The sequence below is a fragment of the Bactrocera oleae genome, chromosome 5 (assembly GCF_042242935.1).
Source record: "Bactrocera oleae isolate idBacOlea1 chromosome 5, idBacOlea1, whole genome shotgun sequence".
NCBI classification, from domain to species: domain Eukaryota; kingdom Metazoa; phylum Arthropoda; class Insecta; order Diptera; family Tephritidae; genus Bactrocera; species Bactrocera oleae.
Window position 1 is genome coordinate 4,393,065 of NC_091539.1, and position 26,617 is coordinate 4,419,681.

Sequence of the window (26,617 nt, forward strand, 5' to 3'; positions counted from 1 at the left end):
GTTGAAATGAAGTAAAAACGAAATGAAATGCCTACACAGAAGTTGAAAGCGAAGAAACAGGAAAATCAGAAATGTCGGGAAGCGAAGTAACAGTCGTACATACTATGTCTTGTTGTTGTTGTATGTATGTATGCATGTATGCATGTATATATGTTTATATGTGTATATATCTGTAGCATAAGTAAAATGAAGACAGTTGTTGCGAAGCCTGAGCATGCGCAAAGCCAGAAAACAAGCCATACCAACTGTCTTCGGGCGCAACAGCGTTGTCTGCGCATGAAAGCAAGCAACAATAAGCATAAGCAAAGCAGCAAAATTAAATAAAAATAATAAAAATCAAAGTTATATAGCGATATATGTATGTATGTATGTATCTATGAAGACACTTAGCTACACATATGTGTGTTTGTTAGTTAGTTTGTATGTATACATATGTATACACATATGCTTCTGGAGGGTGGTTTCTGCTGTCATTATACTTTGCCGGCTTAATTGCCGACTGCTTGCTGTACGTATGCCGTAGCTGGTTGAGGTTAGAAAAGGCATAACACAGAAAACGTTAAGACTGGTTTGTTTAAGTGCTGTTGTTGTTGTTGTTGAATTTTTTTTCATTTTTTGTTGTGTTTTTGTCATTTATTGTTCCATTGTTGTTGTCAACGATCTGTTATTTAGCTGGCTTACAAAATTATTATTATTATAGTTGTTGTTGTAATCTTGATTTTTTTAACAGTTTTTTGTTGTTATTTCATTTTGTTTTTGTCGTTTCAAATTTGTTGTTGTTGTATTAATTTTGTTGTAGTTGTTGTTGCTGTATTAATTTTGTCATTGTTGTTGTATCGATTTTGTTGTTGAATTACTTTTGTTGTTGTTGTCGCTCATAGTATTGCTTTTTTTCTTGTTTCATTTCAAATTTTTATTTTGTGCTGTTGTTGTTTTTATTTTAATTTTTTTTGTTGTAGTTGTTGTAGCTAACGTGCACTGTGTGTTTTCAATCTTGCTACAAAACATTTTCGCTTTCTGCTTTTGATTCCAGAAATCGTATGTTAAGGCACACATACAAATATGTATGTATGTATGTGTACACTCACTAATATCTTCTTGCTCCAAACTCCCGATACACATAAAAGTGCAACATTAACTATACGAATAATTCACTCGAATTCAAAAACTTGTTTTTCGTAAATACAATGAGACATTATGTAGTTTGAAAGCAACAACAACTACACAGAGAAATGAAAAGTACAAATTTTGACAGCGAAAAAAATGTAAACAGAAAATTTAAAAAAAAAATTGTTGACCAAGGCCAGTTGAAGATGCATTAGATAGCATACATATATGCATACATACATACATATGTATGCAAGTATGTATATAACCCTAAAAATATTTTTTAATTGTTATATGGTAAATATTATATAAATTTACATACACATATTAAAAATTTTTACCTGACCTTACTCGTATATATGTATATATAATTCAGAATAAATTATACTGAAACCATAATTCATTAAATATTTATATTTAAAGTAAAATTTAGGAAACACTTTTTTCATCGTGAATACCCTCAGTGAGGCACAAAATCAGATTCACACTTAAACTGCATATCAACAAATCTATTCAAGCTCGGCGAGAATGTATAGCGTCAAATATTTAATTTCACGAGGCACCCGAACCCCAAAATATCAAAATTATGAGTCATTGTTTTAAGAAACATGCTCTTCCGGAATATTAGGGCAAAGTAAATAAGTGATTCTATCCAAACTTTTTTAAGATCTAAAATCTATTAGACTACTTCCTAATTAATTAAAGCCCAAAAATCTTTGAAAACTTGAAGATTTGGAAATAACATCGATAAAAATGTAATTGTGGAGACATTACTGAACTAAAGGCTCTCGATATAGCAAGCGAAGTAAAGAGCGTGAATTTAAGAGAGAGTGAGAAAGAGAGAAATAGAGAAAGTGGGAAATATTTATGTGGATTATCGAGGGTGTTCGACATATTATAGCGTTTGGTCTCTTTAACTATCGAAAAGTTATTCTATCGCAGAATCTAGCTAAATACTCAAAATCTTTATGCTGTACTTGCACAAAAAGTACTCATTACAGGGCTTAATCTAGCTTTCAGGTTACAAACTACTCACTTAAAATTAAACTTGATAAACTGCAGTCTTTCTTTCTATACAGAGACCGATTTAATATCTTTGCATTGATCAAGACCTTAAACTGTTTCTTCTGCTGAGACAAAGTTCTCAAAATAATGCGTAAAATATACCAAGTCCTTCAGTATATATAGAGGGATTGCATCCATTAAGGGACAAAATCTTATAACAGCTGTTGTTCGAAAGTATAGTTACTTAAACCATTCATTAAGATCACTACTTCTGTCACTATCTATAACACAAAAGTATTGTTGAGTCTCGGTCCACCAAAGACCAGCTTTTATGCAAGTTAGAGTTAGAATGTCCAGCTTACTTACATCAGGAATTGAAGTCTTCGTAAGTGAATTGTCAGTCTTCAATAGTTCTGTCGAGCATTTTGTGCAGATTTTATTTCTACCTGTAGACTCTTTGACTCAGGTTGAAGCATTTTGACTTCAAAATTAAGCTTGTCTTCCCAGGAAAAATTCTATACACGCGCAATGTATTGGAAACTTGCTACACCAGGTCCTAATTTTATTTTCTTCGAAGAAAGAATTCGAATCACATGCAGTGTACTTCAAACTTTTTAGGTTAGATCCTTGGGTATAGAACTCTATACAGCTTTACGTAACAGAGCTTTAAGCTCAAGAGTATGTGCCACATTTTTATAATTGGAACTCAAGGAATAGTGAATCCTAAAAAAGACTTTTCTCAAATCTTGATTTCAAAACTAGACTACATGTTTTGAATTGCTATCAAAGCTAATTTTTACTCAATAAATGTTGCCATAAGTTTAAAAAAAGACAAAAAAATAGAATTGAAATATTTCAAAAAATTAAAAAATTTATTTGAAAACAAATCTGCAATTTAAAAATTTTAAATTTCGTAATAAAATTTTTGAAAAAATTTCAAAACATGAAACACACAAATTTTTTCGAATTTTCGAACCCAATTGCTACTCACAACAAACTGCTAAACATGCAGAAAAAAATTAAAAATTTTACCAACAGTAAGAAATCAAAAGAAAACACAGTATATACAGTTTTTTCATTTGTAAACACAATTGCAATAATTTATTTTTCTGCTTTTCATGCATCCATAAAATATTTGATAATTTTTTTTTTTTGTTTTTTAGGCAATTTTATGCCCATCAAAGCTAGTATTAACTAAAATCTAAACAATTCTAACATAATTATATGCCACGCGCAGCGTACGAGTATCTCAATATTATTTAAAAATGTTTTTTTCGCATTTTTAAATTTTAATATTTATATATTTCAAACAATGAATTTTTATTTATAAGTTTAGGTACAAAATCATGAAGCTTTTTTCTGCCATTTATCAATTACTTTACAACTAAAGTATTTTCGAGTGACCAGAAGCCATAAAAACTGAGCCAATAACGAAGAAGCAAAATGCATAAAGGTCACAAAACGGTTAAGTACAGCTTACGTAACTGTTATGTAAGCTTTATATAATTAGCTTTTATGGCTGTTGGTCATTTGGAGTATTTGTTGCAGTGTAACATTAATTATGAGTATTTTTTTTTTGTAAGAAAAATATTTTAATTCTAAATGCAAAAGAATTATTGACAATTTTTTACATATTTTTTTCTAATTTGAGAATTTTCGATAAAAGCTTTAATTGCATTAATTAAAATTTGGAAAATTATATTTAGCAAATGCTGTACACTTATAAAAAATTAATTTAATTAAAAACAAATATTTTTGATTATTCAAAAATTGTTTTAAAAAAAATACACAAAATTTATAAAAAAAATTGTTTTTGTAAATTGAAATTATTTTTTTTTTTGGAATATTTTGGAAATATTTTTTTTTAATATAAGCTTTATCCGCTGTTTTTATATTAGTGGGCTTAAGATAATTGCTGTTACTTTTTTATACTGTATGGCAAAAATTATATTTTACAACTTATATATTTTAAAATTAAATTAAAATTATAATTATAATTATTTAATAGATATGGCATTACGCTTTGAGTATATGTGTATGTATATATGAGTATTACAAAATTATAATATTTGTATTTATATATGTTTTATGTTATTTTCTTACGCAACAAAAGTCATGAGGCGCCGAAAACAAAATCTGGTCACCTTTAAATGTAAAAATCATAAGTGAGAATAATGTACGCTTGCTTTTGTAACAGAGTGCGCATTTCTTATTTGCATTAATATACGCAAGTTGTTAAGTGCAGAAAAAAAAGTTAAATATATATTTAGAAAAAAAAACTTTTAATATTTAAAAAAAAAAAATTAAAAAATGATATTTGGAAAAAACGTAAAGAATTATTTTGGAATAACAATGTAAGAATTATTTTTGGCGAGTTAAAATATAAATATTTTGGACAAAAAGTTTAAAAAGTATTTTTGAAAAAAAAGTTTAGTTCAGTTTTGGTTTTTCCAAAAAAAAAGTTTAATAAAAAATTTTAGAATAAAAAGTTAAAAAATAAATTCATTAATATAAAAAAATAGATATATTTGGAAAAAAAAGAAATTTTTAAATTCTTAAAAAATATTTTTGAGCAAAAAATTTTAGTTCAGTTTAAGTTTTATGAAAAAATTGTTTGAAATAAAAATTTAAAAAAAATATTTAATATAAAAAGTTATAAAGATATTTGCAATTAAAAATTTAATAAAATGTATTATAATAAAAATATTTTGAAAAAAATATAAAGTATTTTGAAAAAAATTATAAAACTTCTTTGTAAAAAATTAGTAAATATTTTTGAAAACATATTAGTTTTTTTGAAAAAAATAGTTTAAAGTAGTATTATATGAGAAACAAAAAGAGAAATAAAAATAAAAAATATAGAAATAGTTAAAAATAAATATAATTGAATACATATTTAAAAAAATAAAAAAATATTTGAAAAATAAATTATATTTTTGAAAAAAAAGATTAGCTTAGTTTCAGAGTATTTGAATAAAAAGAGTTCAAAAAAATTGAAAGCATTACTAATAAATCTTACATAATTAAGAAACAAAATGAAATAAATACAAAGGGAAATAATAAAATCAAGAACGGTTTAAAAAAATAAAACAAATATATATCTAACGGTTTGAAAAATTTAAAAAAAAAAAATTTGTTTGTTATTGAAAATTTTTAAACTTGTTAAAACATTAATTCAATTAATTAAATTTAAGATACATTTCAAGTTATCTGATAAATTTATTTGGAAAATAATTATAAAAATTGAAGAAGCTAGAAATTTTAAATATAAAATTTTTGCTTTAAAAAGTAGTTATAATAAGCAGTAATGTTTATTTTGAAATTAAAATACTGAAAATTTTGGTTACCAAAAAGAATTTATTGACAAGAAACTACTTTTGTAATTTAAATGTGTATTGGAAATTTTATTGACAAGAGAATTACATATAAAAAAAAAACAAAGCTTAAAGTAAATAAATTAAATTTTGATTGCTGGTATGCTAAACTGCAACAATTTCTTATATATATAAACGGTAAATATTCGCATATATCGAAATTTTTGCACACTCTGTCACAAATGCAAGCCTGTATTGGCACACTGTAGGAAATAAGTGCTTGTGCGTTGCCTAAAATTATTTTAAAAAAAATTATTTTTTTCTTAAATTTTTTTTTTTGAATTTATTGTAATTAAGTACAGCCTTGGCAATTGTTTACAAAATATTTTTTTTTTGCGTGTTGTTTAATAAAACATAAACAAACTTAGCTAAAAATAAAATTTAAAACTAAATTATATAAATGAGCGTTTGCTGTGCGCTAATTACAGATACAGTTATGTATGTTTTACGTGTTTTTTTTTATAAATAAGTAATACTATGAAAGATAGAATACTAAAACGACAAAGCCATTTCGTCTAATTTCCATGCAATTGCTGCTGCTTCTTCTTCTTTGCAAATCCAAAAAATAAAAAGTTTAATACTTTACAATTGCAAAATTTGTTTATTTATACTGCAGAAAAAGAAGTTAATTAAAAATAATTAATACAAATATTCATTATTGTTCCTTTCAAATGCTTGTGCTTTACATAATTTTGGCTTTAACATAAAAAGTGCGTAAGTACATTTACGCTATGCAAATTTATATGTTTAATTCAATTGCAAAATTACTCAAATTTTTTTATGAAAAAATTATATATGTAAATGCATAAAATACAAAAATGAAAACAATATACAAAGATAAGCTAATGTATTGGGTTTGAGCGTTGCATTACAAGTAATTAAAATTATGAGGTTATGTAATTAACAAAAAATAATACAAATAATTATCGGTTTTGAAATCATATATGTATATATATATATATAAATTATATAATACTATTTTTTTTTAGTTAGCTACCCTGAGTATATTCCATTCTTCAGCTGTTGAGGTATTTGCGTTGAAAATAATAAATTCAATTCAATTCATACAAATCTAGATAAGTACTTGTAAATATGGCATTTTGAGGTGGTTTTGGTTGCATTTGGCAAGCGGCGCCTAGCAAAGGCCGCAAATAAACGTACGATTTAGGCATACGAACCAGTACACAGCGCCGTTAGTTGCACAATTTCGCGCAGTAGACAAGAAAACACAAGGTTACCACTAAAAATTCCTAGTTCTTGCGCTTTAAATACACAGAAATCCATACAAGCCGTCTTTAATTAGTGCAATCGCCGCTAATTTCACTAGTACACCACTAACACACCGTTAAGGCGCTGTCGCCTGGCATTTTGCTTGCTACATCACAGACCGTAGCGCGTTTCTTGTATACGTACCGCTGTAAGGCCGTAACATCTAAGTTACTTTGGTCGGTTTATTGTCTGGTCCACTGTTTATTTCAACTACACTTGAAACATAATTGGTTTGCTATTAAACTTCATACCTTGTCAACGTTCTCATAGCTACACGGAAATTCTAATCGCACTTTGGAACCGAGCGAGTTCAGTCGTTTTCCTCAACGCCTACAAACTTCGCGCTACTTCATAAGCCGAGGCCCAAGTACGCTATAATTAAGCTGCATAATTTGCTTTCGTACCAATAGCGAAAAAAACGACAGCTTTAAGCAACCTAAATTAAGCGCTACACTTACAAACCCCTGTGGTTAACAGCGCTATCAAACTCTTTCAGTCATATATGCAGGTCTTTGGCGCATCCTAAACCTGCAAGCTTAGAGGCTTGAGCGTCAAGTTGGAGCTTAGCAATTCAGAGATTATCAAACGTCTTACTGCCGTAGTGCAGCGAAGGCAATTGCTCGTCTGCAGCAGACGGAGAATGGTAGCATTCCTATTCGAGTCTTCGTCACTCTACTTTCTACGTTGTACCGAAATTGTAGAACCGTCTGTATCGATGCTGTATATTACAGACATCCTAAAAACTTGCTTAACTTGCTACCCGTAGCTAATACTTAGCCGTTGAAAACGCCGCTGCAAAATGCAAAATACTGCGTCCTCTTAATACTGTTAGTACTAGTGCGTATTATGTCATAGACCACGTCAGAAACACTGAACTGTCTGTCGTCCAATTGCTACTGTTTAATTTGTTTTCTACACACCAATAACTCGAATGGTGCCTTTTAACTCATCTTTATTAACTGTAAAACGCTCAAAAACCCTGACCCAACTTACAATTCCTTTTTCTGTATTTCTAATATTTCTTTCCACTAACTACTGCTGTCTTTTGATCAGAAATAGGCTGACAGCTGCTTCTCGGGCAAAGCTTCTGTATATGGCATGCCATCTACATATGGTTCCTCTTTAATTATATAACTATTTTCTGCTTCTAAATTGCCATCCGCGATAACCAAATTATCTTCTTCTATGTAACTTTCGTCAGTCGAACTTAGTACATAACTGCTCTCGTCTAGTGCCCCACTTACAGCCGTCGACGTTAAACGCGCACGTGGTGCTGTATATAGCGGTGGTGGCATCTCAACGGGCTCGACCTTAACATTATTGGCTTGTATTGTACCCACTGGTGTGGCGCTTGCCTTTTTTCGTCTCTTAGCCTTGGGTTGTTTCGGTTCTGTGCACTGGTCCTGGCCTGCATTGTTCGAGTTTGTATTATTTTGGTCTTGTTCTACGTCTTTTGTCTTGGTAGGCGTGTCATTTTCATATGGTCTGTATGGTTTCTCCAGTGTTGACATGTCAAATAAGCCCTCTTCAACTATGGCGTTAAGCACACGTTTGGCGACCACTCTGGGACGCGAATGCGTCTCAATATGCTTACGCAAATGATCTCGACGACAGAAGCCCTTATCACACAATGGGCAGACATGCTGCTTCATGCCTGTGTGTATGGCTTCAATGTGTCGACGTAAGTCGGTCTTGTGATGAAATTGTTTGGGGCACCGATCACATTTGTGTGGCTTATCGGTGGCATGATGTCGTGAGTTATGCACACGATGTATTTCCGGCAAAGGAAAACGTTTACCGCAGGTAGTACAACGGTATGGATACTCACCGGAGTGGAAGCTCTTGTTGTGTTGAGTGAGGTAACAGTTTTTGGAGAACTCCTTATCGCATTCCAGGCATTTAACACGACCGTTCGGTAGCGTGATGGAACGTGGCGTAGTGGTGCATTGTGAGGGCGAAATCTTCCTTTTCGACGCGGTTTGACGTTTAGCCGGTCTACGTGGTTTTGCGGCTTTTTTGGTGGCGTTTTTGGCGGCGGTGTTCTTGGTGCTTGTGTTGGTTGTGCCGGTATTGTTGTCAGCTGTAGAGTTGTCGTTGGCTGAGAGACCACTCTCATCATTTTGGGTTGTAGCGGTTGTATTTATTTCACCTTTACTGGTCGTGTCCGCGCTGGATAGGTCATCTTTTGGTGAATACGGTGCAACTGCACCGTCGTCCATTGGCTGCGATGATTCTTGTAGGTACAGGTGCTCTTGCATGTGCACACCAGTGCCTAAAATCGTATGAGCTGGCGGCAAGTCACCCTCTTGTGGTGAACGTGGATATGACTCACGCAAAGTGGTGCGCGGCGGTAGTGCATAGAATGACTGACCCATTATTGAGGAGGACATAAACTGTAGTATTTGTCCGTCGGCGGTGATCATTTGTTGCGCTTGCAGTCCGCCGTATGCATCCATCGTAGACAATTGTATGTAGTCGTTACTTTCGCTACTGCCGCTGCTGCTGTTAATGGTAAGCACTTCTCCATCTTCGCTAGACGTTGCCGTCTCATTACCAATAATAGTGTGATAGGTCATTGTGGGCTCCAGCGGCGCCAGCTCCGACTCCTGTTGCAGCTGCTGGTATGATGGAATGGTGTTGGTGGTGTGCAGCTGCGGCTGCTGCTGCAGCGGCGGCAGCAGCTGCTGTGTGGTGGTGGTGATGGGCGGCAGCAGCTGCGGCGTGATGGAATTGATGTGGTCCACCGGCGACTGTATGCTGGTATTGTTGAGCAGCATACTGCGCATGGATGGTAACACCAGCCGCTCCTGCTGTTCCGGCGCCGCTTGCTGGGTGTGGTGGTGGCTGTGCAGCATATGGATGTTGCCCATATTGACCATAGTAGCTGTGCTGGTGTTGGTGATGGGCGGCTGCGGCTGCAGCAGCTGCATATTGCTGCTGAGCAGCGGCGGCGTGTTGATACCCAAAGGTAGGATGTTGTATTGGGGATCCATTATATTGGCTGGCATAGTGACTGCCGCTGGCGGCTGCATGGGAGAGAAAATGTTGTCCACCATTCCCGGCGGACGTCGCAGCTGCTCCTGGTGGTAGTGCTGGTGGGAGGTAATAAGGGGCGATAGCGCTCGCATGTTGTGCTCCGACGCCGGATTGAGCGTGGGCGTTGTGTTGTGATAGTGCCGTTGCGGCCCCTCCAATTCCTCCAGCAGTTGATGGTGGAAAACCTGTAATTCCTCCCCCTGCTGAAGATCCGCTTGTGCCTGACGGTGGCGTTGTAACTGCACCTCGGCCTCCTGTGCCTGTTCCGCTGCCACTGCTGCTGTTGCTGCTGCCTCCTCTTCCAGTTGTTGCTGCTGTTGCTGCTGCAGCATTTCCATGTCCATTTGGGAGCGCTCCCGCTCCTCCGACGACAGCGTGTTGTCCAACTCCTGATCCGTGTCCAATTCCGCTTCCAGCTGTGGCGAGCGAATGTGCATTGTGCTGTTGTTGCTGTTGCTGTTGTGCGGGTAGTTGTCCTCCAAGGGTTCGCTCTTTGTGGTAGTGGTTGTTGTTTTGTTCAGCAGGCCCCTCGTGTGGGAGGACGGCATTGGTTGTGGTGTTACTGGGGCGGAGGGACCTGCTAACCCGTTTGGGTGACCGTTCAAAACGGTTTGTGTGTTGTTTGGCGAGATACCCGGCACATTTATATGGCTGGGCGAATGACTATTCGTCGAAGACTGCACTTGATTCAAGTATTGCGTTTGTGGTTGTTGTTGTGGCTGATAGCCGCCTGGGTTGGCGCCATACGGTAGACCGTTCATCTGCATTTGTTGTGTCGGCGATGGTGAAGCGGAGTACTGCGACATGCCCATACCCGCACCCTGTGCAAAGTCCGGCGAACCTCTAGGCGGTTCGGGTGGTTGCACCGGTGCAGGTGGTTGCTGTTGTTGTGCGGCGGCGGCGGCGGCGGCGGCAGCTGCTGCTGCTGCAGCGGCATTAGCATTATTGCGACGGCTGTGTGACTTTGTTGTTGTGACTGGATCACGTGCCGGATGATGGTGCGCAGATATCGGCAGCGTTGCTGGATCTGGCTGACCGCTAGATTTGACTGCGTTCTTATGCAAGGTGGTATTGTAGTGACGCTTCAGGTGTCCCGAGCTAGTGAACCACTTGTTGCAAGCGGTGCAGTTGTATGTCTTCGGGCGACGTGCCTCATTCGACTTCCAAGTGGCGGCCTTAGTAGGCAAACTCACTGTATTAACGGATGACGAAGAGGGTGGCTCAAAACCACGATACTGCTGTTGCGGATCCTGTGGCCCAGTGGTAGTCGTAGGAAACTCCGCTGGGCTTGAAGAAACCGGCATCATTTGCTGTTGTTGCTGCTGTTGTTGTTGTTGTACGGAGGGCGGGGGTTGTTGACATATATCAGCGGTTACAGTGGGATCAAAAGACTTATCCACATAATTCTGTGAGTCAGGGTACTCAGTTTTAATCATGCCATATTCTTGCTTTATAACCATGCCAGCTGCACCGTTCGGCATGCTGCCTGGCACATGATAAGGCGACTGTTTGGGCGAGTAATATGGCGATTGATTCGCATGCGGTGGCTTGACGCTCAAATCTGTTTGCTGTTGGCCTGGCTGTGGTTGTGTGGGCTGTTGCTGCTGCTGCTGCATGTAGGCTGGCATACTCTCCTGCATGCCGTTATTTGGCGGCTGTGGCTGCTCCCAGCCGGGTAAAGCGCGTTGTTGCATGCTGTGCATAGAGTGCAGCGGATCGCTACCACCAACTGGTTCATGCATCTGATGTGGATGATGCAACAGCGATTGTATGCTGCCCGGTGCAGGCGGATAAACCATCTTTTGTGAATCCAAATCAAGCAATTCACCCGGATTGCCACCCTGACCGCCCTGTGTTGCTGTGGACTGCTGTTGCGAGCCCGAGGAAAGTTCCTCCTTGATGTATGGCGAGCTGGAGTAGCCGCTGCTGCCATAGGGCGAGGCGCCATGCACATTGGTGATATGCTCTTGCAGCTCGTTGTCGCTGGCGCACATGAGTCCACATTTCTTGCATTGTAGCTTGCAGTTGCCGCCCGGCGAACCGGTTGCAGAGCTGCCGCTTAACTGCATGTGTGTCGAAGTCGATGTTGGACTGCTTGAGCTAACTAAGCGCGGACTCAGCGAATTCGTGGTAGTCGATACGGCGGCGCTGCTTTGTGGCAACGGTAATGTGCCGCCTGCAACGCCGTTAGTATTAGTCTCGGGCGTGCCATTGCGATTGCTGCCGTCGGCGGTACCGCACGAAGTCGGGTTGTTAAGATAGGGATGGTAACGCACATTGCTAGCTGCCGATTGGTTGGATTTGTAGTCGCTGCTGCCATTGCTGTTGCCGCCAGCGCCATACATCAGCCCATAATCCATGGCAGCGCCAGCTTGATGCTGTTGCTGTTGTTGCTGCTGCTGTTGGTAGAACTGCTCGAAGGAGTTCAGATAGCTGGGGTAGGGTGGCTGTTGTTGTTGCTGTTGCATATCTGGTTGACTGCTAGCCGTGGCGTAAATGCTGCCGCCATACATATGTGGCAAGCCGACGCTGCCATTCGTTGTGGTCGCTACCGAAGTGTACATGCCGTAGGGATTATGTCCCAACTGTTGTTGCTGCTGCTCGTTGTTGGCAATTAATTGGCCATTAGTGGGTGGCTGCGGTGTGCCCGGCTGGTTGTCGCTCGAGTCTGCAGCGGCGCTAATCGTATTGTTGTTGTTATTTGTGCCCGGTTGCCCGGCATCACCAACGCCACTACCATTCGAATGCGGTCCGCTAGAGACGGCCGCTGCGACATTGTTGCCGCCATTAGCGTTAGCATTGCCGTTATTGCTGCCATTGTCGGCAACACCGCCACCGGCCACGCCACCGGTCTCAGCCGCATGCATCGGCGGCATCTCTGTTTCAATTGAGGCCATCAACTACATATGTTGTATGTGTTTTTGTTAATATTTCTGTTTCTTTGAAAAGTGCTATAAAGTATAAATTTACGCTTTGGTTGTGGTATGTGTGGACTTGGCTGATTTGCGTAAAATCTCAACTGTCTCTTAGCGCTGCGCTGGCTAGCACTCTAGCACATTGCGTGTCTGCAACAAGTTGTGTATTAATGCTTTTGTTGCGTCTCTGCGTTGAAGACTGACTGTATGTGTGTATTTTTTATTTCGATTTTTATAATCGTTCGTCGCGTGTTGCTGACTCGCTGCGCATTCGGTTGTCGTTGCTGGTTTTCGAAGAACTGTAAAAGCGAAAAAAAAATGTGTGGAGTTAAAAATTTGCACTGATGACTAAGTGTTTTTCGACATAAAAAAGTAAAGAAGCAAAGAAATGACTGTGCAGATACGAAAAGTTGTAAAGGAAACTGCGCAGGCGCGGCGCTATAATTTTTCGACTTCATTTACATAGCGCTGGCTTTATGTACAAGAACGACAAAGACGTTTTGTGTAATTAATAATGTCCAATAAATAATATATAACAACAACAATAGTCAGAATAAGGCGCTTGGCGTCTGCGAGACGCTTAACGGGTTGTAAAACCACTTCGTTTAGTTTTCACATGCTTTCACAGCTTTGCAAATTACTAGTAATTTTTGGTAATCTTCTCAAAACTCTGATTAAGCTAAACTACAGCCGTTATTTACACTTCTCCCAGAGCGCTTCTCTACAATAATCTCTCTAAATTACACTTCGTTATTTTTCGATTGATTTCGGGATTTTACAATTTTTTTACTAATTTTTAGTAGACGCTAAAATCAAATCAAATTTAAACTATTTTTGCACGCTTAATTTACTCCTCTACTTTTTTAACAAAATTGACTCCTCAAAACTGCTCTGAATTATCAGAACTTTATTTACAAAAAATGTTAGAATCTAAAATTTAAAATAAACTTCAAATATCGTATCGTACTCCTCATTTTAGCGCCACTTCTTCAATTAAGTTTCTACCAATTTCGTGTCTCTTCATGACTTAGAAACTTCTTTTCTATAACTCTTTACATAGTTTTTCCTAGTATACTACCTTAATGTAATAAAGTCTCAATCCATACCTTACCTTAACCTCAAAATTTATTCTAATATATGTAACTGTTTTGCATGCTTGAACTAAGCACACTAGTAACCTACGCTTGCTTGTTACACTCTTAACGCTGCAATAAGCGCTTTCTTTCGCTTACTCTCTGATCTGACTCTCTTCCTTTTTCACTAGAACCACCTACAATATTTTGAGTGCTGTGTATGCACTTGTCTTCTCACTCTCTACTTTCGTTATATATTTGTTCACACGCCTTGTATTGCTTGCTTTGAGCAGTATTTTTTAACGAAACTAACCTTAAAATAAATCATACATTACTCGTTGCATTATTGAGCGCCTTTGAATGCACTTGTTCTCTCTCCACTCTACTTTTAAATGATTTTGATCCTCTATGTATTTTTATTTGAATTTTCGTGCTTTGTAATAGTTTTTTTAAACTGAACTAACCTCAAAATAAATTTTAAACATTTATTTTCTAAGTTCCTCTGTTCTCAATAGATTTTATTTCTTATTCTCGCAGTATTTTTGATCTAAATCAAGCTCAAAATATCACTAAGCACTTCTTTGATTCATATTTTTTTTAAGTTTCAAAAAATAATTTTCCAAAATCTTCTAAGTTCTCTCTATTTTTCATTTTTGCGAGCATTACTTTTAAACTAAGCTAACCTCAAAATTGTGTGTTTAAATGTGATTTTCAATCCGCCACAAACACACCTCAACTCGTCTTCGTTACTCTCTTAATATTCTAGCGGTTTCTATTAAATTTCTAGCCCTATCTTCAATAAAAATTCTGCATGTATCTTCAATAAATATTGTTAAATTGCTGTTCTATGCAACTTTTACAGAAAAGCTTGAAGGTTTTTCAACTGCCATAGAGCTTTTAGAAATGCACCTTCAATAAAAATTGTAAAATTGCTTTTCTACGCAACTTTTACAGAAAAGCTTCAAGCTTTTAGAAAGCTTTTTAGTTTTGCGAAGCTTTGGACCACTTTTCGCAGCTTTTAATTGACGATTTCTGAATATGAAAAAAACTTACTATTTTATTTGTAATCTTTTAATCTTTTAAAACTTCTGAGGCACTTTTAATATCACTAAGTGACTTGTCGTTTTTTTGTTATCACTGTTTCAGAAGTTCAATTTTATCACAATCTTTCGAGCGTTCTAACTTCACGCACTGATTTTTGAGAAAATAATATATTTTAACTTGAAAATTCAAATATTTTTGAATATAGCCGTTTTTTATATTTTTTAAAATAATCAATAATCACGTTGTCCTTTCGCTAGGCACTTTCATACAAAACTGAGCTTTTTTTTCTCAAGCTTTTGAACTTTTATGCAACTTTTTTTATAACACTGGCAGTCGCTGCCGCTCACCTGTTGTCTCTTCAACATCAAGCACTTATCATAAACTGTTTTAAACACACAAATATTTGCGCACTTTTGTCGAAATATTTTTCGTAGTCTGTTATCAGTTGATAATTTCGAACTTTTTTTTGTCGCCACAAAGGCATCTACGTTTGTATGATCCTTAGGTAGTTAACTACACGGCACGATCGTTACTGTCGTTCTGTGGCGATATGCCGAAATTTGGGCTATGATATTACTTCTGCTGTAGTGCTACTACAAACACAACAACATACATAAGGGGCGCAACTACAGAGCGCGCTACAGCTTATGCTATAGCTATGCACATTTGTATGTATGTGTTTGTCTCGTTTTTGTCAGCCGTTGTCCTGCTTATGCGCGTTCGTGTGTTCGGCTGGTTGTGTTGTGTATGTATGTGTATATGTGTTCGTATGCGCCGATCTTCGCTCGTAACGAAGTCAGTGCGCAAGCAACTGCTTGTCGCTGCTGTATAGTTATGTTGCGCGTGCGCGCACAGCATACAAAAGTAATAACAACAAACAGCAGCTATAGCAGCGCTGACAGCGCCGGCGTGTGTTGTGGCAGAGCGCTGCATACCTTCGGCAAAATGGCTGCTTACACATAGCGCGCAAGTGTGTGTGTATATATCATAGCTCCTTGCGCTACTTGCAGCGCGCTGAGCCCTTCTAGCGAAATGTATCTTAAATTGCGCGCATTGGCGTAAACTAACTGTCGAAAGTAACTAAATACGGACAAAAATACTAAGTCTGTTGCCTTAACATCCCATTTTATCGCGAGCAACATGAGCGCATGCGTATATACGCACACATACACACATTTTCCATACATAGCTATCTATCTATATATATATATATATCGCACTAACTATCTATCTACTTGCGCGACAGTCAGCGCTCATACATATGTACATACACATAAATTTTAATTTGCGCTCTTTCACCAAGTAACAACGCGCAGCACATACACTCTACACGCGCAGCGCGCCGCGTCGCGCATCTTTAATTACCTTTTACCTGGAACTGCGCTATTAATTATGTATGTATATTGCAATGAAGTGGCATCTCCACTAATTGCGAAAAATTGTAATCGTTTGCGGAAGTTAAACAACGCTTTAGCGAATCCTTAGCGCGACGCGCAGCGCACAGGTATGCGGCACCTATAAAGGCCTTAACAATAGTCGGTTGCCGGCGATAGCGCACAATGAACAGAAGTGCAGTGTTATCCTTGAGCTCTAGCAACGCCTACTAGTTGCAACCATCAATACTATAATACAATATTTTACAGTTATTCTGCATGCTTGGAATTCGCAAAATTACTATTTCTAGGTCATTGTGTTAGAAAGTTTCATTGTATTCGCCTTTTTCTTTGCTGTAGAGCTGTTAGTTGGCGAAATTGTAATGCACAAACACGCATAGCGCAGCTTCTAAAAATGCATTGCGCTTATGGTTTGGCAATATTGCATTGTCGCTTACAACAATTTTCGTTGGTTTTGGCAAAATTTTGCTGAAAGCCATCTCGTTGTTAGGGTATATATTTGTTTTGGTATTAAAATATACCTGGCACTTTCTGAAAAAGGCTCAAAATTAATTTGCTAATTTTTAATGATTTTTAATAGTTTATTTGAATTATTTAAATGATTTTATTTTTATTTATTTAATTTTATTTTATTTGTTTGAAATTTTAACTTTTCTCCTTATTTTTCATTCTTAAACTTTAAATTTCTTTCTTTTAAATTGTGTTTTTAATTTATTTGTTTTTATTTTACTTTATTAACTTACTTTATGATTAAAAAAAAGTAAATAAAAAATTTATTTAAATTTTAATCCTAAATTTGTATTTAATTAAAAAAAAAAAAAAATTCAAATTTATTTTTATATTTAAATTTATGTTATACTTTTAAATGATTTTTTTTAATTTTATTGTTAAGTTTCTATTATCGGCGGTGGTTCAGAGAGGAGCCAATAGAGTGAGGGGACGGCAGTCTCGGTGGTATCACAATGGGCCTCTTAAAGGCCTAGGTGGGTCGAAAGACTACCTACCTTCTATTATCGAATTTAATGTTTTTATCTATTATATTTTAAAATAAAATAAAAATAATTATGAATAAAAAATTTTGAATTTCAGTTTTGGTTTTGTAAATAAAATTTTCTTGTTATATAAGCAATTTTCAATTTTTAGATTTGGAATTTTTTAATTTTAAATTTTAGTTTTTATAAACTATTTTTTTTTTTATATTTAAAATTTATACTTCTTATTTATTTTTACTTTTATTTAAATTCACTTTTAAAATTTTATATTTTTAATTATTGTATTGTATTGTACATGACAAATCATGTTTAATTAAAATTTTTGTATTAAAAATTATTTTAAATCTAAAAAAAAACTGTAAAAAATTGTTAAAAATCTATTTTTGCTTTTGTAATTTAATTTAATTTTTTTTTTTAAATTTAATTTTTTAAGTTTTAAATTTTTTATTCTAACATTTTAATTTAATTTTTAAAGTTTTAGTCTACTTGTATTATTAATTTATTTTATACTTTTAATAAATTTTTTCTATTTTATTATTAGTTTTAGTTTTCTTCTTATACACCTATTTTGGAAATTTGTATTTTTAATTTCTAAGTGTGGGGTTTTTATTTTTATATTAAATTTCTTTTTAATTAATTTTTATATTTATATATTCAAATTAATAGTTATTATTAATAAATTTATTTTTTTGATTTCATTTTACTTTTCTAAATTTATATTTTTAATTGTTGTATTTTGAAATTAAGAAAATTAATTTAATTAATATTAAAAAAATTTAATTTAAATTAAAAATAAATATTTTAAAATTTTATAAATATTTTTTTTTTTTAATTTCAATGACTTGACTTTGGTAAATTTAATATTTTATTTTTTAAATTCTAATTTTTTTTGTTTTTTGTTTTTGATAAATTTAATGTTATTTTAAATTTTATTTTTGAAATTCTTATGTAGTTATATTTTTATTTTTAATTATTATTTTTTTTTATTTTAATTCGTAAAATTTCAATTTTTAAAGTATAATTAATTTTTTGTAATTTTATTTTCGCTATTAAAATTTTTATTTTAAGTTCTTTTGTGCAAATTTAGTTTTAATTGTTTTTAAAATTTTTTATTTTATTTTTTACATTATTGTTTTCAATTCTTTTATTCTGGAAACTCTTTTTTTTATATTTAAAAATTTTCATTTAATTTTTAAATTGTAATTTCTTATATTGTAATTTTAATTTTTTATTTTTGTTGTTTTTGTGTTCCGCCTCTACTTTAAGCATGCCTCACACTTATTTATGTACTTAAGCTTCAATACGTACACATATACCTATATGCATATATGTATGTATGCATTGTGCTTAGCTCGTAAAATCTCTGCATAAATGTTTTCAACATTGTTGTTGTTGCGGTTATAATTTTTTATTTATGCCATTTTTTACGTTAGCCTGTTCCATTAATTACCTTTTGTGGCACGTACCCATTAAACATTTCGACTTCTCGCGAAAAGTATACATGCAAACATACAGACACATGCACATATACATAAACATATGCTCAGAAATATATTCGAAAACACACTTAAGCGCTTAATGTATTTTTTCGGCAAAATGATCTTCCCACACTTTCATCTGCACATACAATACAATACAAAAATGCATATAAAACAACACGCACACATACACACTTCTGTACATGCATTTATGCCGCCACTTATGTATCATAAAGCGCCGTTTTTAATGCGCATTTTGCATGTGCTCGGCTTAATTGCAATTGATTTGTTGCAAATAATCAGATATACTCAGATACACACATACATATACATATATGCATTTACATCTGTAATTAGTTGGTGATCCTCGAAATTATGCCGCAGCTCAAATGAAATACACGCTTAAGTACGCGCATACCATAAATTATGCTTAAGTCAAAAAGCAACAACAATTTAAGGCACTTTTAATATTTCACATTAACGTTAACGTAAACGTAAACATAACTGAATATAATGTAACACATTTTAAGGTATTTGTGTTGGTGAAAAGATAATTATTGTGAATTGACAGTACTGAGGACTTAAGTTGAGCGATAAAAGCAAGCAGCATCGTAAATAAAAGAAAATATGTTTGACTCTTTCAAAAGATTTCAAAAATTTGATGTCTCCAAATGACTCTCCCAACATTATGTTACATAAAAATTACAAAAACAACACACATGATACGAAAATGAAACAGCATATTGCAAGTGTTGAGAAAACGGCTGTTGCCATAACTAGGACAGTCTCGTGGTAGCCTTAAGCAGACCTGTTGATTTCCAAATGTAAGCCAAACCATAATTGATCTGTTTATGAAATAGGATATCTTCACGCTTATTCTAACGTGTTTTTCCGTTTTCATTCGGGTTATCCAGCTAGTTTTGTATTTACTCCCAAGGATCTCTGCTATTTTTACAAAATTTTTAGCGTTTCAACACAAGATTGATTAACGCGTCTGAAACTGCCTTTCTAGTTGTTTGATCCACCTCACTTTTCTTAAATTCTACCCAACCTTAATTTTAACCCACATTTGAGTGGATTCGAACATATTTCATCCCAAATTGTTTCGAAATACGGAAAAAGCCAGTGAAGTGGGGCTTTTCGGACTTTATCATGATTCTCCAGCGGTTGAATGTACGCATACTTGTACTTAGAAGCAGGCAGGCAGTAGATAATATATGCTGGCTTCCAGATCACAAAAGAATTCCGTGAAACGAAATAGTTCATGAGATTGGCCAAAGCGCCATTCGTCTGGAAACCGAACAAGTACAGTAAATACGGAAGTCACTAAAAACGATAAACAATGAAATTTCCGAAAGGCCTGACAGACGGTTCAGGGCGAGATGAAAAGCCTCAAGTACATGCAGGATCGCCAAGACCATGGGTATAATTAACGACGATACCGTCAAGGGACTAGACGAACTGAGATATCAGGTCGCTCTTAAAGTTCTCATAAAGCGTTGACGTGCTGTATAACGAAAAATTTATCTCAAATTAAACTGAACCTCCATCTGGCATTACTGCTTGTCTTATGTAGTAGCTTCTGGTGCAAGCGGTCAGTTTTATTGTTTACCTTGCCATTTTTTAACACTTTTCTAATATATTAGTTTCCCAAAAAAGCTTTGGTGGACATACATGTTTGCAACATTATCTATAGCTCAATTCAAATTTAGACTAGTTTAATTTCTTTTATTAATTCTGAATGTTTGACATTTTTCATAAAAATTGTAAAATTTAGTGTAATTTTTTATATTAAATATTTTAAAATTGTTTATAAAATATTTTAAAAAATTCTATACTGGCACTCAAAAGCTTTATTGCCATTTTGTTTGATATTGATCATAAAAACTTTTAAATTTTAATTATGTTTTTAAATTGCTAATCTATACTGGAACTCTAGAGCTCTATTGACAATTTGTTTAATTTAATTCTTTTTATTAATTCTTGATATCTGACATTCTTCATAAAAATTTTAAAATTTTTCTGATATATTTTTCATTTTTTTTCTAATTAACTATTTTTTTAGAAAAAATAAATTGTAAAAACTTTTCATTTTAAAATTTTTTTGATATTTTTTTCATTTTTTTCCTATATTAGTTAATCCACTATTTTTTTTTAGAAAAAATAAATTGTAAAAACGTTTCAATAATTTTCCATCGTAATTTCTCTTTAATGCTTGAATCAAATTTTTTGTAAAACTAAATTTTCAATTCCGTTTTTACTTGAAACATAACATCTCAACAATTTGTCACGCTCTCGCCAAATTCCCATACATAAACATAACATAGTGAATCACAGCCGTCGTTTACGCAACGGCATTTATTCCAATGCATGCCGTCGCTATTAGCAGCTGCTGGCAACAATTCCAACAAGCCGGCTGTTGTTATTGTTGCTTTTTAATTAAACATGCCTATGTGCTCACGCAAAAACTAACAGCTACAGCTGCTGAGATTGCGGCAATGCTGTCGGGCTGTTTTACTAGAGGGAGGAAGCTGTGCGAGCGGCTATGCAACCCCCTTTTTCGAAAGCAAAAAATCATTGATTTGGCAATTAGCAAGATTAATCTGTGAAAGTAGAGTAGGGTGCTGTAGAGAGTTGTTATAAATAGTAAGCGAAGCCATAACGTTCGCCTGAAAATCCTGAGTAAATGTGCAACTGATTTTAATTTTTCTTAGAGCCGTTTTCTTACAAATAGTTTTATAAATTTAGATAACTAATGAAATACGCAAATATTTAGCATAAATAAAAAATTTGAAAACTAGTAAAAAATAAAAAAATGCGTTCAAAGCGCTGCTTTAAAAAGTTTAATAAGTTTACAAAAAAATTTATAAATAATTTTGAAATTTAATAAATATCAAAAACTAAAAATTATTAAAAAATTAAATTGAAACTATAAAAAATGTCTCTCATGTGATTTAATATTAATAATATTTAATTTTATAAATTTGGAACAAAATAAAATAAATTTTTAAACTTTTATGAAATGTCATACAATATAAATATACAAAATAATAATCTTTTTTTATTAAAAAGCTACTTTTAGGTTGTAAAATAAAAATTAGTGAATTGGACTCAACGCTAAAAAGTCTATGAAAAATATATGAAATTTTATAGTAAATATTTCTGAAGAATTACATTTTCCAATTGAATAAAATGCTTATAAATTTGAGTTATGGCAATGAAAATTCATGCTCTCTAATTCGCCAAGCAAATTTTTCGAGCTCAACAAAAGTTAAGAAAATAATTTTAATAATGCCTTTCAACCATTTGAAAGCAAAATAAATGTCTGCCAATTTAGCATTTATGGCTCAGAAAAATTGTCTACATTTTCGAGATTTCTTGCTAGGAATTTCACACACATATGCCTGAACTAGTTGCTAAGTAAAATATATAAAAATCGCAGCTTTTTTTGGAATAAAATCGAATGCAAAAAAAAACTCAGAAGTCATTATTTAAATATTTTATGAAGACTATGGGCAAAAGTTTTGAGTTATTGCGCAGAAATTTTGGAACCTTGAGTGCAAATATAGCATTATTATATAATTTTTCTGAAATAAGCAGACGTAAAATATTTATTCTATTTGATTTCTATATATAATCAACTAATAAGAAAATATTAAGAATTCTGAGTTATGACGCTGAAATTTGGTACATTTATGTTATATTGTAATATAGCAGCATATTGTTTGTAGCAATTTTGCTGATAACATTGAATTCCAAATATTTTTACTGTTCACTTGCAAATAAAATGTCAAAAATAACATTTTGTGCTGTTTGCTAAATTTTTTTTGGAAATTTAAAGTTATAGCACTGAAATTGTGCATATTTTTTCAACTTATATTGGAGCTTATTTTTAATAGCACCATTTTCTTCAACCTTCTGACTTGAAATATCTTTTTTGAGACATCGAAAATAATATATAAGTAAACAGTTATTTAAATACGAGTAGATATTGAGAATTTTAAGTTATGGTGTTGAAATTTGGTACCTTTGAAACCGTTTTATTGCTTTAATTATTATAGTATTTTTTTTGTTTATAAATTATAAGAATTACTTGTATATATAGTTTTGCTGCATTGTGCATAAAAAGTTGCTGGGAATTGATTTAAAAAAAATATAAAAAACCCAAAATATTTTTATTATGAATTATAGCGTGGAACTTTTATTTTGAAAAAAAACATATTATTATATTCTCTGCAATATTTTACTTAATTTCACGGCTGTAATATAATATTACCTAAAAGTACTCATAACTGCCTGACAGCAAGAAAGTTCTTGAGCTCTTAAATAATGTTCGTTATATTTAGAACTCGTAAAAGTTCCTATACACTGTGCAATGTTGTTTAAAAATTTATTTTTGTTTTTGCCGAAAGTGCTTATTTTAATAAAACATTTACTCTAGATTTACGATACTCTGAGCATGACAATTACAACTATTTTGGTTACACAAAACTGCTTAAATACCTAATTTTATTCACTGTGAATACTTTAAAGTCTCATTGAGCCGCTAAACGCCAGCTAGAAACATACAAAGTTCTCAGGATATATTTAAATATATTTTTGGTTTCACTTTTGTTATAATTTTACCATGAAATGATCATGTAATTGTAACTAATATTTAACATTTTTACTTTTAATGAAGAAGTAACTAGAAGTAACTTTTCAAAGCTACAAAATCGTTTCTAATTTTTATGCCATTTTCTTTAAGTTTAATAAAGATTAATATCTTAGCATGCTAAATGCCAAAAATCAGCCTAAACGGTTTGTCAGAAGTTATATTTCTGCTGTCTACAAAAGCGCTATACATAATCACTGTAAATACTTTATAGTTTCATTGAACCGCTAAACTCCTGCTAAAAGCGAACAAATTGCTCAGAAAATATTTAAAAATTTCTACTAAATTTATACTCGATTGTAATTTTAGACTTAAAAACCCATTTTTTTTTAAATTTTGCCATGAATTGACCATCCCATTTGTGCAATATCGATGTTATGCTAGCAAAAGTTACTTATTTTCGAAGTTGGCAAATCGCTATTACTTTCTATGCTATTTGCTTGAAATTTGGCATAAATAAATTCTAAGATTTAAACTTAGTAACTGTCGAAACACAGCCAAAACGCGCTGTTGGAAGCTATATTTACACAGCCTGCAAAAATGCGCTGCCGACGCTATTTGCCTGCTGTAGCTAACAGTTTAACAAAATGTTGCTTAACAGCCTTATGGTTTTTCGCTGTTAATGTTGTATTAAGCGCTGTTGTAACGCCACATAAATGTAGCTTGTGCAAAATAATGAAACATTTTCTGAGTTATTTTTTATTGTTGTTGTTTTATCATATATATATATACATATTTTTTTTTAAATTAAAAAAAGCGTGTTTATGCCTAAGTAATAAAAAAAAACAGAAAATTTATTAAAAAAATTTATAAAAAATGTCTGCTTACATTGTGCTGCTGTTGCGGTTGTTTAGCAAGTGCGCGCTAGTCGGCAGCAATGCTTTCAGCCGGGTATCCTGCTGACTGCTCCTTTTTGCCAAATTTTCCAGCAAAGGTGTTGCAATTTTGTCAAAATAAATACTTTTGCTAGTTCTTTTCCATAAATCACTTGTGTTTTTTGTAACTACAAATATTTTTGTTTTTTAATTTTTACACAAAAAGAGTTTCGGAGTTTTTACTCTCCGCGTCACACCACTCGCTTGCACACACAAGCCACTTGCTGTTTAATTGCTTGACTTGCTCGCCGCACTCGCCGGCTTCTACCGTTTGTTGTTTGTAGATCGCTTATTTGTTCATTTTTTTTATGTTAATTCGCAATTTTTTTCGCCAGTTTGTAATATTCGTTACTCGTCGTGTTGTTTTTGTTAATATTGTTGCTTATTTGGTTTTATATTTTATTTTATATTTCGCTTTCGTTATTTATTTAACTTCGTTTTGTGCGTTGTAATGATTGTTTGTTGTTGTTGTTTTATATTTGTAATACTTGCTTGTTGCTTTATGAACTTCATTATGAACTCAAAATATTACTAATTAAACTCAATTGAACTCAAAAACAACCATGTAGAATAAAACGTAACTAAAGTGTCTAACGAATTTTGTTGTGTGGCGAATTCTGCTGCCGCCTGCAAGGCGCGCTAAGCGTAAATAAACTTTACGTTCTTGAATTTATTTATTTTGCGCTTTTTTCGTAGCGCGCTAAGCGTTTTACGTCGCGCTGTTTGACTTGCTTGCCGCTTATGCGTCGCGCCGCGCCGCGCTTGTTGTGTCGGCCGTTGGCTTCTTGCAGAAATTCGAATTTTGAATTTTGTCTCGTTGAACGCGCGCAGCACTTTTACACGCACGCTTTTACTAGAAAGCTTGCTGCATCGGTTTCTCACGCGCGCGTCGCGTTTTAGTAACTTTTTGTTATTTATTTTTCGCTTACAAAACTGAAAATTCAACTGAAAATTTTAGGTTTCATATATTTTACAATTTTTTTTTTTTGCACTTAATAAAAATGATAAACTCATAAACTTTAACGTTTGCCGAAAATTTTGTTTTCTTGCTTGTCTTTTTGCCAAATTTTTATTTGTCAATTTGTTTTTTTTTCAAGATCTTTTATGCCGAAAAGTTTTTATGTGTTTTTGTTTTTGCCAAAAAATTTTTTATTTGCCGAAATATTTTTTGGTTTATAATTGAATTGAAAATCAAAAATGAAAAAACTGAGGAGAGGCGCTAAAAGCTAAAAAACTGCGCTCAGCTCGCTCGATCGCCCGTATGCCAAGCTGCTCGCGAGTCCTTCTTTCCGGTCCGGCGTTCCAAATACAAATGAAACTGGCCACAGCTGGCGCATTTGGCCAAGCCGACGACGGCGTATAAGAAATTCAATAACAACAACAATAGCAACGCGCACGCACGCACACAAGCGCCAAATTGACACGAAAGCAGCAGCAAAAGTGAACAGGCAAGCAAAAAGACGCTTCCAATTGTGTACGAAAAAAAAAATTATCGAAAATAATCGTCGTTGCGTCAGTCTAATAGTCGGCCAGTTGGTTGTTCGGCTAGCTGCTGCTTCAACGCCTGGCTGGTTGGTTGGTTGGTTCGTTGGTCGGTCGACTCATTCATGCAGTGCCAATTGGTTTGCTCGGCGCGCGCTCGTGCGCTCGGTGGTTGTCGTGCGGCGCGTTCATCGGCATTCGTTGGCGACGCAGTCAAGCAACCACTGTTTGCTTGGCGCAGAGCCAGTAAAGTGGGGGAAAAGCATGAATTGCTGTACGCGCGTGTGTGTGTGTGTGTGCGTGTGCCTCAGCAAGCAATCTCAGCCAGTCTCAGCTGCGCGTTATAGTTGTTGGTCAGCTGCTGGCTGCAGTTCTTCACCACCTCCCCAAACGCCTATACGCTTTAGCTGCAAAAATACAACGCGCGCTTCATTCACTAGGATTTTTTTTGTTTATTGTTTTTGGTATCTCTCTATCAGTTGCGCCTCTCTTTAGCGCACCATGTATTGTAGCTGTGTTATATTCGCCTTACTACCACATACTTCTTGCTAACATAAAGTGCCTTCGTGATCCTCGTATGCTGCATGTTTCCCCAACTGCTTGCTTACGGCGCTTCCTCGCTCTCAATCTCATCATTCGCTTTTACAGCGCTTGCTATTCGTCTTCATTGTTAGCTGTCTTTTAAGCGCTCTTTTTCTTTTCTCACTCATTCCCAATATTTATTAACGTCCACTTCTGCTATTCTCGCTGTTTTTATAACCAACATTCTTCTACATTACATGCTGCTAAGTCATAATTAAGTTCTATTGAGTTTACAGCATCATTCATTACCGACAACCACTCATTTTGCTGCCCTCGCTCAAATAACTTCAACAGCCCTCGACTTTTATCAACAGTTTTTCAATATTTTTCTCATAAT

The 26,617-nt window shown here is 34.3% G+C and overlaps 1 protein-coding gene across 4 annotated transcripts; it reads right to left on the minus strand.

Moving 5' to 3' along the window:
• Positions 1–5,768: 5,768 nt before the first annotated feature.
• Positions 5,769–24,727, minus strand: zld (zinc finger protein zelda). 4 transcript variants are annotated; one of them, XM_014237458.3, is made up of 2 exons: positions 24,170–24,727; positions 5,769–13,005 (listed from the first exon to the last, which is right to left on the minus strand). In XM_014237458.3, exon 2 carries the CDS (start codon positions 12,686–12,688, stop codon positions 7,805–7,807), a length of 4,884 nt encoding a protein of 1,627 aa, XP_014092933.2. In that variant the 5' UTR covers positions 12,689–13,005; positions 24,170–24,727; the 3' UTR covers positions 5,769–7,804. The 4 variants fall into 4 exon arrangements, with proteins under 4 accessions (XP_014092933.2, XP_014092925.2, XP_014092918.2 ...); XM_014237450.3 differs by lacking the exon at positions 24,170–24,727 and adding an exon at positions 15,171–15,379; XM_014237443.3 differs by lacking the exon at positions 24,170–24,727 and adding an exon at positions 14,833–15,379.
• Positions 24,728–26,617: the final 1,890 nt, after the last annotated feature.